Here is a 16,433-nt window from a genome sequence, read left to right on the forward strand (position 1 = left end):
ATCCCAGCACTCGGGAGGCAGAGGCAGGTGGATCTCTGTGAGTTCGAGACCAGCCTGGACTACCAAGGGAGTTCCAGGACAGCCTCCAAAGCCACAGAGAAACCCTGTCTTGAAAAAAAAACCAAAAAAAAAAAAAAAAAAAAAAAGATCCTCCTGCCTGTGTCTCCCAAGTGTTGGGATTAAAGTTGTGCCCTACCTCAAAAAGCCTTTGATTTCATTGTTTTCTAAAATAAAACAGAAAGAAAGATTTAGAGTTCTGATATTTGAGAACACAAAGGATATTTCCTGTCTGTCATCTCAGCACTCAGGAGACCAAGACAGGAGAATTGCTTTAAGTTCAAGACCACCCTGGACTACAGAATGAAACTGTTTCAAAAAGACAAAAGAAAAATAAAATATACCCCAAGATCAGTTTCTATATCCTTAATTACATGGCGATCTACAAAATAAATTTATTGGTTATCCTAGCCTATTTATTTAAAGGCAGAAAGAAAATTATCTCTTCTAAAACAAGTATGTCTGCACACCCATGCACACAATTTATCCATTTTCATTTTAATCTTGGGATTGGAGCAATGTATTTAATTTCCTTCTAATTGTGGGTTACTACCACCATAAACGATTTCTAAGACAAGTTGTCACCTAATAATAATAATAATAACATATGCAATAAATACTAAGTAAGCAAATGTTTTACATAGTTACTTCTCATAAACAACAAAAACTTCCTTGGCTAGGACACTGATTAAGCAAAAATAATAACAACAAAGCCGGGCGTTGGTGGCGCACGCCTTTAATCCCAGCACTCGGGAGGCAGAGGCAGGCGGATCTCTGTGAGTTCGAGGCCAGCCTGGTCTACAGAGCGAGTTCCAGGACAGCCTCCAAGGCCACAGAGAAACCCTGTCTCGAAAAAAACAAAAAAATAAAATAAAATAAATAATAACAACAAGACTCCTGCGTCCCATATGCTTATTCAATAATCTCCTAATAAAAACTCCCAATAAGGGGCTACAGAGATGACTCATCAGTTTAGAAACTTGCTCTTGTACGAGCACCAAGTTCAGCTCCCAGCACCCACAAGGCAGCTCACTATTTGTAACTCTAGTTCCAGGAGATCCAATGCCCTCTTCAGACTTACATGGGCATCAAATACACACATGATATACCTGCAAGCACAATATAAAAATAAGACTTAAAAAAAAGTTTAGGCAGATGTAGCCCAGCTCTCATGAGACAGAGGCTGACCTTCTATAAATTCAAGGCCAGTCAAGGCTACAGAGTAAGACCCTCCTGCTCAAAAACAAAGCAAAAAATATTTTAGGAGCTTTGGCTCTCTGAAACCACCACCCCACCTCTACATTACAGACGGTGCTTCTCTCTGTGAGATTTCTGTGTGTACTAGCTGGGAAAAAAAGTTTGATTTAAAAAACAAACCAAAAAAAAAAACTCCCCATAAAATGAGGTATTTCTGCTGTAAATAATAGCTTATCCATGTAGTTTATGCTACTGAGAAATTAGAAAATTTCCACTGAGAACTCAGCTTACAAAGCCAACTTTAATTAGATCAATGGACAGTAAGTGAAGTCAGCAAGCTGTATGTTTTCAAACAAGTAGGCCAACAGCTGACACATTAGGATGAAAATAACTGTATACCTCAGAGAGCAACCAGAAAAAATAAATTAGAGCTCGTTACATTCTAAATACTAAAAGTCTGGAACGTCTACTTTCTATGGGCTTTTGTTTTGTTTTGTTTTTGCTAGACTATGGCACTTGTGTTTCACCTTATAAGTCCCAGGACACATGATGGTCTCCAGGTACTGTGCAGTAAACAATACAAGTATACTTGGTGATAACCTCAGGACAAAAATAAACCAAAAGGGGTGCATATGCCTGGAATCCATGGACATAGTCCCAGGTTTAAGCAAAACAGATTATTCTACTATATAAAATCTTACACAGTTCATACCTTTGATACTCAATAGCTATGTTTTTTATATACCAGTAAAATGGGCCTTAGGTTAGACAAACTAAATTTTAAAAATTAATCTATAACTAAATCATAGGTTTCATAGATAAAAGAGACCCTTCCCTCCCCCCAAAGAAGAGACCCTCTCAACCTATCTGTATTCCATGAAATCCCTGTCTATGCAGAAATCCATTACAGTTGGCATTGTGTACGCTTTTCTAAACAGAAAGTTTTGGGACTCAAGAGTAATTTCATTAGCATAACTTGTTAATAGCAATGTGATCCTCTCCATGGACTAGATCCAGAACATTCTGCCATTTTGGTTGTAATAACAGGAAACATCCAGTAAGTCAATAAACTACTGTACATTAACAAATATAGACAGTAGTTACAATCTGCAAATTAAAATCTACTACCCACACTACATAAAACCCCATGGGGAAACATAGCAATTAGTGGAAACAACCTAAGGCTTACTACCACAGTCATCCAGCAGGAGTCACAGAGGCAGACTACAAACCCTGAAAACTACGAAAAAGCAAAACTGTTATGTATGGCAGATTTACTTGTTCCATTTAAATCATTGGTTTTTCTTTTTAGTATGAAATGACCCAAACCTTAAACAAATTGTTTACATAAATCTGAATGAATCTAAATAAAAATAATTATAAAAGGTGTAGATATTGTTGTTTAAATGATTTCAGTTTGGGTCTGGAGATATATATATATATATAAAATATAGGCCAGCCTATTTGTTTACCATATCTAAAAGCAAAAGTTTCACACATGTACACATACACATACACCCCAAATAATTTGAAGGCAATTATTTACTTTGGCAGAGAATAAGAAGGTCCTTACTAAAAGGTCTTTACTAAATTGTCTGGTTACTTCAGGGGTTAACTACAATGGGCAATTCTATCATCTCTGACACTGAGAATTCAATGTTTGTAGTCACAAGACAGACAATAAGCAATTGTACCCAGTGTATAGTACCACTGTCTAAGGACCCTCTCCGATTCAAGTACTGGGCAGTACTAACAAACAAATGGATTCTCTCCAACAAATTATACTCGAACGTAATGTAACAATAAGGCATACTTAACATTTAGTAAGCTTTTCTGAAAAGCTGTTATCAATGTTTACTTCATTATGTCTTCATTTCAATCTAAAAGAGTTTACTCACACACCTGGACATTTTCAAGAATCTCCTGGACACGAGTCAGTAAAGCTTTCTTCCTATTGGCCTGCTTCCTTGTTTGTACATCAAGCGCTTTCTGCTTTTCCTGCTGAATTTCCTTTCTCTTCTCAATGGTAAGCTGCAGGGCATCATAAACATGCAATTCAATGGTAAAAGCATCAAATAGGCAAGTTTCAAATCAGAACAACCACAACCCTATGCAAACCATCCAACCAGTGCCTGGGGTGTGAGGACATCACATGAGTGTCACACAGATGTAACCCACATCCAGGAGCTCTGTCAAGTATGGTCAGTGCATATCACTGGAGGTAGCTTATTGCCAACTGAAAATCAAGCTCACAGGAATAAGGTTGCTTACTTCTCAAATACTTTAAATGACAGACAAAAATTTCCCTTGGAGCTGCTGCTGACCTTCTTGTCTGACAGTTTCTGACTTCTGATCTCTGGCTTGGGGTTCTTCAGCTTTTACCCTTCCTGTCAGGGCACATGTCACCTCTCTACTTCCTTTAGAACGTCCAAAGGTTTCATCTTAAGATGGACAGTAGTAGGTGGCGGGTATTAAGGAGTAGAGGATGGGTAGTCACTATATTACCTTCTAGCCTTTCTAGGTTTACTACTTTCACTGCAAAACACTGGCAGAAAATACTGATCTTTACATGCTTATACAAAAAAAATACATTTTTATTACTAGTTTAACTTTCACATTGAAAGCATGGTCACACATTGAAAAAATAACATCAGAGTGTCTATGATGATAGATATAACTTCTCTACTAACCTCTATTCTCTTACCCCTTGGCAGAGAAGGAATATACCATACTTTTTTAAAATTGCAAATGGTTAACATATACTGGATGCCACCTATGATCCAGGAACTAGCCTAAGCATTTTGCATGCATTCATTTAATTCCCAAAAAGCATCATGAGGTCAGCACTCACTATCTGTATTCCCATTTAACAGTTAGTGGAATGGACCACAAGTTCTGGCCAGCAGGAGAATGAAAAAACTGATTCAAACCCAGGCCAGGTTCCACTACCCCAGCTGCGTCTCCAAGCATGCCATCTGCAGCAGCGCAGGACGCCTTCCATGGTTGTACTTTAGATCTACCTTATTCACTTTAATGAGTACACGAAATGTATATAATGGACATGGCTAAACTACTCCATTATTAATCGATATTTAGGTTGGCAATCAGTCTTTTGCTTTTTTAAATGATGTTGTTATAACTTACACATATTTCTTTGAATACATCTATAAGATAGTCTTCTTGAATAGAATTGCTGAGTCAAAAGTTACAGACACTTTTAAATTTTGATAAACACAGCCAAACTGCTTGCCAAAATAAACAAACTTGTTAGTATTCAGGCATCTGTACTGGCCTCTCCTTGGGGTTTTGACAGGATATGTCCTCAGCTGCAGCCACTAAGAGCACCACCTGTGCATATTCACTATGTTCCCGTCTAAAAGGGCCCTGCCCACCTCCCATCCACGTATTTTTCAGTAATCATTCACTAGATTTTAAAAGTCATTTTAAAGCAAATAGGGGATCTGGAGAGATGACTCTGGTTAGGAGCATTCTGCTTTCCAGAGGACCAAAGTTTAGTTCAAAGCATCTATGTAGTCTATCACTCCAGCTCCAGGAGACCTGATATGCTCTTCAGGTCTTCTCAGGCACCTGCACCCATGTGCAAACATATTTAAGAATGGAATATATCTTTAACAAACAAATAATTCGTAAGTTTACCAGTGGAGAAAGCACAGCCACCCCGTGGAAGCGGATGAGTGAGACACTTTGTGCCTGGGCAGGCAGGAAGCTCTCTGCAGACAGCGATGCTTCCTGAACTCGTGTGAGTGCTTTCTCACAGAACTTCTCATACTCCTCCATCTTCCCACTGTCACGCTAGGCAAAAGAAAACTGCTATTACTAGTGTGCTGACAGGCACATATTACTTATGACCTAGAAGGAATGGAGTAGTTAAACACTCCTAAAATTCACAAGTAAGTCCTAGAACTAGCCTTCCTGGTTTTTGTTTGTGTATCTTAAGGTTTCATATTTTGATGCCATGGACACCAACCAACTCAGGCAGGGGTAGAAAACAGAAAATCTATTGACTCTAGAATTAATTTTATTTTATAGTTGAAAACCTGAAAGATCACCAAGCAACTTAAAACCATCAGCCCAGTAATTTTACAATTTCTAGAAAACTTTGACGTTATGAAAATCCCAGGTAACCAGAAGGATTAGCTAGCATGTGCCTATTTCAGTATTTATTGACTGCCTGTTCTGTATAACATCATACAGCCCTGGCTCCTGTAAGGCAAGGGAAAATAACAAAGGAACATTGTCATGATCATAACAAGCTGGGGACCCAGTAAACTGTAGAAAGAGAATGCCCAGTGCAATAATACCAGTTAAATGTTCATTTTAAGGCAAGTAACTACTTAACAGACAAAGACTGAGCAGGGAAATTCAGTTCATGATGCGGGTCATGCAGACATGAAATTAGAAAGAACATGGTGCCCTGCTGGGCCTCTGAAGACTTAAGTTATACAACATATAAACTTGCCGGGCAGTGGTGGAGCACGCCTTTAATCCCAACACTGGGGAGGCAAAGGCAGGCGTATCTGAGACCAGCCCGGTCTACAAGAGTTAGTTCCAAGACTTAGCCTCCTAAGCCAAAGAGAAACCCTGTCTCAACACACACGCCCCCCCCAAAAGAAAACAACATCTCATACTAAAGAGTGGGGGAAAACAGGAGTGCAGTTAGAAATGAAGACAAAGCACTTAGAGTTCTGAGAAGGTCATGAAAAACAGGAGCTATTGCAATCCCAAGCAACAGAACTTCTCTCCAGTCTGTTGCTTATAACTGTTCCATTTATGCAAAGCAAGATTAATTTCAAAGAACTAAAAAACAACAAAACACTTTATGGTACAATTGTTTTAACAACTCATAACTCAATATCTTAGCCAAAATGTGTAATAGCTGTGACATAAGACAAATCTCAATAAATCTATTTCTGCTAAATTATTTTTTAACAACACATCCTTTATTTTTCATCATTAGAGGAAAAAATGTGATATAATTTCTGTGCATATGCACAAGAAACAAGAAATCAAGTGTAAAAGTCTGGGAAAATTAAAATTAAGGGCATAAACTTCCTTTGTTAGCTTTATTTATCTTATATCATAGATAACTTGTTACAGAAAGTTATTCACATCCCTTGAGTGGTCTATGCATACCCTATACATTGCAAATGTACTGAAACAGAGTAACTTACAATACAACAATGAATTAAACATTCCAGCTCCAGTGCTAACATAAAGATTGGTACATGACTGGACCTTTCTTACCCATCAGTTTCAGCTTAGACGTCCCCTCTTCTAAGAGGCTTTTTCCAATCATCCAATCCTAATTCCCCTGCCTCAGTCACTGTTATATTACCCTGATGTTCCCCAGTTTCTATAGAACTTACCACTATGTGAAATGATATTGCTTATTTCCTTGAGTTTTGTGTGTCTTCTGCCACCAAAATGTAAGCTCCAAAAGAACAAGTGCCTTCTGAGTCCTGCTCACTGAATCCCCATGACACAGAATGGTGTCAGCACACAGTAGGCACTTAATACAATTATTGACTAAATTAATTAGGGCAAATAGATCAAACAACACTGTAAAGTAAGACCAGCAGAATGAAGTGAATTTCGAGAATGGCAGCTTTGAGAACAACTGTATTCCCAGAGAACTATGTACCTCTAAATTGCAAAAGTAGCCATTAAAAAGAGTGAGTACAGCCAGGCAGTGGTGGCTCATGCCTTTAATCCCAGGCAGAGGCAGGTGGATCTCTGTGAGTTCCAGGACAGCCAAGGCTGTAACACAAAGAAACCCTGTCTCAAAAATCCAAACCAAAACAAAATAAAACAAAAAAGTCAGAGTGAGTCCAGATTCCATAATTAGCAAGAGGGCACTACATGTCTCACACCACAGTTACCACTTGCAAGCAAGGTTTTATTTTAAGGGTGTCTTGATGACAAGGTGATCCCAACCATAAATCTCCTGCCCCATACTTTACTATCAGGCATTACTGGTCCATGGTCCACTTACATTCATACCAGCCTCCACAGGTCCAGACATGCCTTGTCTACTCCATTTATACCTGAGTGCAACCGACCTTAGTCCAATGAGCCTCTTGGAAAACCCTGTAGAATCATAACTCCTATCTGCTCATTCATAACACCCTGCCAGAAATGTCACTGAAGGGAAATGCAAAGACAACACAGCTTCGGAGCTGGCTGCTTACCACTAAGTTTCCACAAATACATAAATTTCTCATAGAGTCAGTAAAGGGGGAAAGATCTTTTATTTAGGCACATGCTAGCTACATTTGTGGTAAGCTAACATCATCCCTGCAGCCCAGCTTCCTATGTAAAAAGTAGGGATCTGTCTCAAAGAGATTTTATGAGAAGCCAATGAGCTAAGGCACAGGCAGCAATCAGCAGTACTGTATGTAGGACATGTAGAAAACATCAAGACGTGGGATCTACTTTTTGAATGAGGGGATAACGGTGATTTCTTATTACCTGCGTGTGAACTCCTGAAGAAAGGCAATGTTTGGTTTTTGCTAAGATTAAAATGTGACTTGAAAACATGAAAAAGGGGATAAGGGCTTCCTCGGCTAAATCCTCTCTAGCTGGCTGTCATACGCCTAGATCGGGGAGAGAGGGGATGAGAAGGCTGGAATCCGAATGAGAAGGGTAGGAAGAAGCAAAGGGTGGGAACCACCTAGCAGCAGCAGCAGGGGTGCTGGGGAGAACGAGCTTCACTATCCTCGTGCTGATGCCCCACAGTGGCAAACGCGGAGTAAACAGTACTCTAAGAGCCTTTGGTTGTGGTAACCAACGTTCAAAAATGGCCAGTGCACACCCTGGGGGACACCTCCATCGCCCGCACCAAGAGAAAAGCCCAAGCCTCTCCTGCGCCAAACTGAAACCCCATGTCCTATGCCTATTCCTCAATGAGGGATGCTTCACTGGGCGGAGGCGGAGCCAACATCCAAGCATCCCCTCGAATTCCCCGGTCCTCATCTCCAGCCTCACCATCCTAGGTGTCTGCGTGGGCTCGTGGCCAAGGGAAGCCAAACCCGGCCAGAACGCCCGCCCTCTGCTCCGCGAGACACCAATGCCGCCTGCCCCGATCTCAGCTCAGCCTGGACCGGTGGAGAGACGAACCGGTCCTCTCTCACTCACCTGACACCCACCGCCTGGTCAGCTTCTCTGCCAGTGGACCGACCTCCCTCAGAAGCAAAGGCCTCCGTCGGTTCAGGCAGAGCGCATCTGGGTCCGCCGCCTTCTCCTCCTCCTTCTCCCCGCCATATTACGGGTCCCTCAGGCGGCAACGCGGGATCCTGGCAACCGCCGCCACCGCCACTTGCTCAACTCCACCCCTCAGGGCCGGTACTTCCGGTAGCTGTTTGGCGGGCAGTTGAAGCGGTTGGGCCTCCATGGACTACAATCCCCATGATGCATTGCGCGTTAGCAATTGCTGACACGGTCCTTGCGGCAAGCGAGATGCACACTGGGAAAAGTAGTCTTCACTGCAAACTAAGGACTTTGACTTATAAACTACTACAGGAATTCTCAGGACCTAGAGCCCCAGAAGTGTTCGTTGTTGTCGGATACTTTTTGATTATCAGTATAGAGAAAGCCTCCTCCTGTTTGGTCGATGGAAAATGTACCGCATTCACCAAAACATTTTAGCTATAAATGAAAAATGTTGCTGAATCCTAGATGACAACTCAAAGGCTTAATATGTTTGTGCTCATTTGCAGATCAGTGCAGGGAACTGTTCAGAGGAAAAGTAACAGGCTCAAATTGGCAGAAAAAAAGTCCACAAATATTTTTTGTTAGTTCCTGTAGGGAAAAGGGACCAGCCAAAGACACACACCCTGAGCAGAGCCAAAGAAACACACTTTGTCCATGGAATCAGAGTCAGTGAAAGAAATACACCCTGGCATTAAAATTAGAGTCAAAAGGCTTAAAAGAACCAGAGAAAGAAACACACTTTGGCCCTGAAACCAGAGCCAAATCTGACCCTAACCCTGTGCAGAAAACTAACCAATCCTCGAGCAGGATATCTAGCCAATGTGAGCTCAGTATTGAAATCTGACCAATCCCTACCCTGGAAAAACTTACCCTGACCCCAAGAATTCCTATATACAGCCTGTGTATGTTCAGCTTGGCTGGTCCAGCTGCTTCCTTCTAATAAACATGTCTGACCAGCTTTGGGTGAAGATCTTCTTTTGTGGCGAAACAGAGGCGACCCTGGGCAGAACAGAGCGAGCTGGGCTGTAACACTTCTGCTGGGGAAACCTTCTTTTGGCTCTGCTCTCCAGGAGCAGAGCTGAACTGTAGCAACTTCTCACTGGAGACCTTCTCCTGCAGAGCAAAACTGCTACACTGGGCAAACATCCCCAGCTGGGAGATCCCCCCTTCCCCCCGGCTGGGAGACCCTCTCCTGCTGGAGCGGAGCTGATAAACTGGTGAAGCCTTTCCCTGAGGCAGGACTGTAAGCTGCTAAGCTTACTGCAACCTGTAGTAGTCCTTGGCTTCCAAGCTCCAGGATACCTTTCCATATGAGCTGTGTAACACTCAGTATTCTGTGACTCCGGAGTGTCAGAATACCTGTCCCATCCAATCCATCCAAAATGTTTACAGTTTCTACTTAACTAACTTATTGCCAATGTTTTTTTTACTGTAACTGGGCTTTATCTTCCTTCCAGTGCTTTCTTTTATAAATGTATAGTGAGAGTTTTGAAGAGCCTACCAAGGGTGGTTGTGAGGCATAAATGAGACAACCCTTATTATACCATGTGGTATGAAAATCTTTTACAGGAGGAAAGAGTGACTTGGAGAGGCGACTCAGTCAGTGAAATGTTTGCCACACATTGAAAGACATTGGCATCAAAGTGACGGGCACTGAACCAAACCCTCTTGCCCAAGAATCGGGGCCAGACCACTGGATGCAAATGCAAGAGGTGATTTATTGAGTACACAGGCAGAGCATACCGGGCTTGTAGGGAGTACAATATTTATAGAATTTTAATGGTTACATAAGTATCAGCATAGTAACAGGCATTTCATTGGCTCGTCTTGGGGGCAGGCGTAGTTCCCACGGACTAAGTTTCCTGGTATTACCTCATGAAAGACCCCGGCACGCTTCAGCAATTATTATCCGGGTCCCATGACTGCTCTGGTGACCACAGATCCTGCTTGACATCCTTCCAGCTGGGCGAGGCACCTGGTCTGGGTTTTTTCATTAGGCAACGGCCTGGCCTTGCTTTTCTTTTCCTAGGGGGTCCTGGGTAGGGGTCTTTCAACATAAGCATGAGACCCTGAGTTCAGACACTGAGCACTCTAAAAAACAACTGTGGGCCCTGGCTGGAAACTGTGCTTCTCAGCTCTGGGCATATGGGAACAGGAGCTCAATGGAGCTTGTTGGTCAACCATTGTAGCTCCAATTTCAATGAAAGACCCTGCCTCAAAGGTAGATTAGAAATCGACTGAGAAAGATGCCAAATGTCCGCCTCTGTTCTTCCTACATAATTGTATACACACCTACACTCATGTGGAGGGGGAGCAGGACAAATAAGAACCGGAGGCAGCAGAGTGGAAATGATAGAGGACACGAGGGAACGTCTGTCCCCATGTCAGAGAAATAAACATGGGAGGCAGAGAGAATGAGCTCTTGGGCAAAAGCATTGAAAAGAGGCAGCTCCTCTAGAAGAAGGGATGGTGTGAAGAAAAGGGCATGAGGAGCAATGATGACAGAGACAAGAAGGCCCCACAGCAGAAAATGAACCCTAAAATGGATTCTAAGGTCCAGAAATTTCCCATTAATCTTGAGGGCAATGTGCTTCATATTGTTTGAGATAGGGTTTCTCGTTAGCTTTGGAACCTGTCCTGGAACTCTCTGGCCTTGAACTCAAAAAGATCCACCTGCCTCTGCCTCCCAAGTACCAGATTAAAGTCATGTGCCATTCTGACAATGAATTTTTTAAGCACAGACCTGGAACCCTTGTGATCCTCTTGTTTCTGCCTCCTGTGTGATGGGATTATGGGCAGGAGCTGCCATTCCAAGATGAGAATGAAATCTCTTTTACAGAAATCTCTTCTTGGGCTGGAGAGATGGCTCAGCTGTTAAAGGCTAGGCTCACAATAAAAAAAAAAAGTTCGGTTGCCAGCACCCATGGCTGTCTTTCCCACTGCCTTTAAAAAGAAATCTCTTCTTCCATCTCAAGAAGTTTTTTCTTGGGCTGGAGAAATGGCTCAGAGGTTAAGAGCACTGGCTGCTCTTCCAGAGGTTCTGAGTTCAATTTCCAGCAACGGCATGGTGGCTCACAACCATCTACAATTCAATCTAGTGCCCTCTTCTGGAAAGTAGGCAGAACACACTGCATATGTAATAAATACATCTTTTTAAAAAAAAACAGTTTTTTTCTTGTATAATATAGATTGGGCCTGGGAGATAATAATGGACTTGATTGGCAGAATACACTTTAAGAAGCTGGACTTCAGGCCGGGCAGTGGTGGCACACACCTTTAATCCCAGCACTCGGGAGGCAGAGGCAGGCAGATCTCTGTGAGTTCCAGGCTGGGCTGGACCGACAGCCTCCAAAACAATACAGAGAAACCCTGTCTAGTAAAAAACAAAAACAACAAAAAAAGAAGCTGGACTTCAGTGCACACAGTAGTAATCTTAGTGCTGAAGAGGCAGTCAGGGACTCACTGGCCAGTCAGCCTAGTGAGAGACTCTATTGTCAACAAAAGATGGATGGTGTCTGAAGACCAACCCCCAGTGCTGTCCTGTGACCCCCTCTTGCAGGTGCACACACCTGTATACACACACATCATCATCTTTGGAGATTTATTTTTGCTTTTTCAAGACAGGGCTTCTTTGTGCAGCCTTGGCAGTCCTGGAACTGACAACGTAGAGCAGGCTGCCCCCCCCCCCCGTTTCAAAAAACAAACAAAAAACCCTTTAAATTAACTTAACAAAACTCTATCTAAGAATGCTAACAGATAACACCTGAGGCTTACAGATAAGATTCCTCTGCTCTAGGCAGATCTCTGTGAGTTCGAGACCAGCCTGGACTACCAAGTGAGTTCCAGGACAGCCTCCAAAGCCACAGAGAAACCCTGTCTCAAAAAACCAAAAAAAAAAAAAAAGATTCCTCTGCTCTAACTGATCAATCAATGTTTCCACTGAAGTTTTTTTTGTTTTGTTTTGGTTTTGGTTTTTTGGTTTTGGTTTTAGTTTTTGGTTTTTAGAGACAGGGTTTCTCTGTATTGTTTTGGAGGCTGTCCTGGAACTCGCTCTGTAGACCAGGCTGGCCTTGAACTCACAGAGATCCGCCTGCCTCTGCCTCCTGAGTGCTGGGATTAAAGGTGTGTGCCACCAATGTCTGGCTCCACTGAAGTATTTTTAAATGCCTTTGTTGTTGTTTGTTTGTTTGTTTTGAAAAGGGTCTCACTGGGTAACCCTAACTGGCTATGAACAAAAGATAAATTTGCCTCTGCTAGAATTTAAGGCTTGTGCTACCATGCCCTGCACAAAAATGCCTCCATTTCTTTGTTCTATAAAATTTTTCAAGGCTTAGTGGCACATACCTTTAATCCCAAAACTCTGTAGAAAGAGACAGGCAGATCTCTGAGTTTGATAGCAGCTTGGTCTACATAAAAAGTCCCAGGCTAAGCCGGGCGTTGGTGGCGCACGCCTTTAATCCCAGCACTCGGGAGGCAGAGGCAGACGGATCTCTGTAAGTTCGAGACCAGCCTGGACTACCAAGCGAGTTCCAGGACAGCCTCCAAAGCCACAGAGAAACCCTGTGTCGAAAAACCAAAAAAAAAAAAAAAAAAAGTCCCAGGCTAGCCAAGCCTCATAGAGTGATCCTGTCTCAAAAACAAAACAAAACAAAAGCATGAAGCTGTTTCCACATTGGAACATTGTGTTTTGGGGAGACCCAAATACACATTCCTGGGCCATGATCGCTCAGATCTGTCTCCTACAAGAGGTTAATGTTAGGGTAAATCTCACGGGGGAACTTGGAGGATTCCATGGCAGGCAAGGGTGACCGAGGTAGAGGGACAAACATGCTAGGCAGACACAGCGTAAGTGAGAAGTTTTATTAGAAAGGGAAGAGAGCGGGGAGAGGAAACAGGTAAAGAGACGCAGAGACAGAGAGAGGACAGAAGATAAGCAGGAGACAGTCACCCAGATAATAATGGTTTTAAAGGCCTAAAATATATTTTAATTTTCAATAAAAAACATTAAGGGATTTCAGAACAGTTTTAAAAATGTTTTCAATTTATAAGGTTATAAGATATTTATACTGTTAAAATGTTTAAAGCTAAACCTGACAGTATAAAGTTCTAGTTTTATAAAGGTTAATAAAGTTTATACTTTCAACAGTCAAGCTTAAGGCAGACAAACCTCTAATACTTCAGAGACCTGAAGAACATGGCATTTAAAATGTTAATTTAAAAGTTTATAATATCAGACAGACTGCCAGATCCTAACAGTGACCCAAAGTCTCCAAAGAAGATTACGAGGCACCCGGGTCCCTACACCTGGATTGTGTTAACTCTGACCAGTGAGCAAGATGCTCAAAGGTGACACCTGCTGCTGCCAGGACCTGGCCCAGAATGTGGACAAAGCTGCTGGACACTGGAAAATTGACTGCACCCCTTTTGCCAAGACAAAACAAGGTCAGTCTTTTCCATGTCCCTCTTCCACAGAGAGAAAGAAAACTCACCTTACAGGCCTGGTAAAGATTGATGCTGTTCCTGATACTTGTGCCTCCAGTGCTAATAGAGGAAACTTGGGTATGGCTGTATATGGACTGGTACCTGACACGTTTTAATAGATTTGGAGACTGTATAAAATTTATCCTTCTCAGATCTCTGAAAGTATTAATGGTTGTCAGGTTGACAGCATCAGGCAGCCAAATCCACAAGACTATAGTCAGCTTGGTAGCTCATTTTATTTATGTAAAAATCAAGCCTTAATATGTCTCAATAAGGATCAAAGGATGTAAATACTTGTTTAATCACAAGCTCAAGGTTTTTAGGTTTATTTTGGTTATCATCCAAGTATAAACTTAAAGGGCTTTTCATCAGGCCAAAGATACCTCTGTCCAATTCATACCTGGCTCCCTGGACAGAAGACAAATGTATACTACTAGCCCAAATCTGTAGTTTCTGCTAGGACAAAATACAGATACCCAGATATCTGCTTTTTCTACAATGTAGATTTCAGTACCAATTGATAATGCTAATGTACCTATAACCTTTATGTCCTTTTGTATAACAAAATTTACATAGGCTTCAGAGGATCAAAAGTCATACAGCTTGGATCCACTTCTCACAGGTCAAAGAGGACTCCAGATAAGTACAGCCTGTTATCCCACCTGTCTGTTCCTGAGAATGAGATTTTCTCTCCTGGTCATGGGATTCCTGACCTTCCTGATCACTAATACTATGGGTCTAAAGAGTTCCAATTAAAGCCGGGCGTTGGTGGCGCACGCCTTTAATCCCAGCACTCAGGAGGCAGAGGCAGGCGGATCTCTGTGAGTTCAAGGCCAGCCTGGTCTACAGAGCGAGTTCCAGGACAGCCTCCAAAACAATACAGAGAAACCCTGTCTCGAAAAAACCAAAAAAAAAAAAAAAAAAAAAAAAAAAAACTCCGGATAAACTCAAGGAGAGGTTCACTGTTCATCAGAAAAAATTTAAATCCCAACAATACTGGTATGAGGGTTGGTTTAACAAATCCCCCTGGTTCGCTACACTAGTCTCTACTCTTATGGGCCTCCCAACCTTTGGGCCCTACATTCACAAACAATAATTCAAGCCTTAGTCCTAACTCAACAATACCATGCCCTCAAACAGATGGAACCATAAGTAAACTTTAAGTAGAGAGGGCTGGACAATAGGTAAAAGATTCTACCTATGTACAATAACAAGGGGGGAATGAAAGACCCCTACCCTGGCCCCCAATTGTGTCTGATCACTATAGCAATCATGGGACCCGGATAATAATTGCTGAAGCGTGCTGGGAACTTTCATATGACAATACCAGGACACCTAGTCCTTGGCAACTACCCTTGCCCCCAGTTGTGTCTATGATCACCATAGTAGTCATGGGACCAGGATAATAATTGCTGAAGTATGCCTGGGTCTTTCATAAAGTAATACCAGGAAACTTAGTCCGTGGGAACTACCCCTGCCTCCAAGATGAGCCAATGAAATGCCTGTTGCTATGCTGATACTTATGTAACCATTAAAACTCTATAAATATTGTGCTCCCTACAAGCCCGGTATGCTCTGCACCCGAGTTGCAGTAGCATCCACAGGCGCCTGTGTACTCAATAAATCACCTCTTGCATTTGCAGCCAGTGGTCTGGCCCCGGTTCTTGGGCAGAGGGTTCGACTCAGTGCCCGGCACTTTGATGCCGAGGTCTTTCACTGGAACTCACTTGGTAGTCCAGGCTGGTCTCGAACTCACAGAGATCCGCCTGCCTCTGCCTCCGGAGTGCTGGGATTAAAGGCGTGCGCCACCAATGCCCGGCTCCCTTGTCTCTTTTTCATACTCACTACTGCTTCCCCCTGGGGAAGGTAATCCCACTAAGAGCACACACCTTGTGTGTCTTAGTGGAGTAGTCCTTGCAGGAATGAAGGTATTCCAAATTGACACTTGTGCGTTTCCCTTCTTGATATCATTTTGAGGCATGGAATCTCAGGAAATTGGAGTTTCCCCAGGAGTTTCATTTTGAGGGAAGGAAAAGGCTTAGAGCCTGTATCAGTCTGACGAGGAACTCATTCACACAGTTCTGTCAGACGACCTTTCAGGACAGACTGGAACTAATGGGTTGGCGGAACTTCTTAACTAGACGCACCTTTTGCCCTCTATTTAAAACTAAACCTTACATCCGAACCCTGAAAATGGACTTGGGAGTGGGTGTGTATCACTGGACCTCTTCCCAATGTACCCGTTTCTGCTTTTCACTATTTTATTGGTTCACCGAGCCTAGCTTTTTATGGATACCAGGACCCAGGCTCTGACGCAGAACTCCAGAAACGCTAGCGCCTAAGCTAGTGTTTAGTTAGCACAACTTGAATAAACAGGTTAAGCGTCCAGTTCCTTCAAAGTCACCCAGTCTTCAGTTTTCTCGAAGGTCACTAAGGAACCTTGGCAGGCTCTCCCTCCTCTACCGAGT

At 42.6% G+C, this 16,433-nt stretch overlaps 1 protein-coding gene across 10 annotated transcripts in view; it reads right to left on the reverse strand.

The window, feature by feature from the left end:
* Ccp110 (centriolar coiled-coil protein 110) overlaps positions 1–8,539 on the reverse strand; it is a 28,386-nt gene extending 19,847 nt beyond the window's left edge. For all 10 annotated transcript variants that reach the window (XM_040755705.1, XM_040755704.1, XM_013117559.3 and 7 more), the window contains exons 1-3: positions 8,410–8,539; positions 4,912–5,067; positions 3,157–3,285 (exon numbers count right to left, since the gene is read on the reverse strand). In XM_040755705.1, coding sequence (XP_040611639.1) covers positions 3,157–3,285; positions 4,912–5,052 — 270 coding nt within the window. In that variant the 5' untranslated portion in view covers positions 5,053–5,067; positions 8,410–8,539. The remainder of the gene's footprint in view (positions 1–3,156; positions 3,286–4,911; positions 5,068–8,409) is intronic.
* Positions 8,540–16,433: the final 7,894 nt, after the last annotated feature.

The sequence above is a fragment of the Mesocricetus auratus genome, unplaced genomic scaffold (genome assembly GCF_017639785.1).
Source record: "Mesocricetus auratus isolate SY011 unplaced genomic scaffold, BCM_Maur_2.0 Super-Scaffold_4256, whole genome shotgun sequence".
Lineage (NCBI taxonomy): Eukaryota > Metazoa > Chordata > Mammalia > Rodentia > Cricetidae > Mesocricetus > Mesocricetus auratus.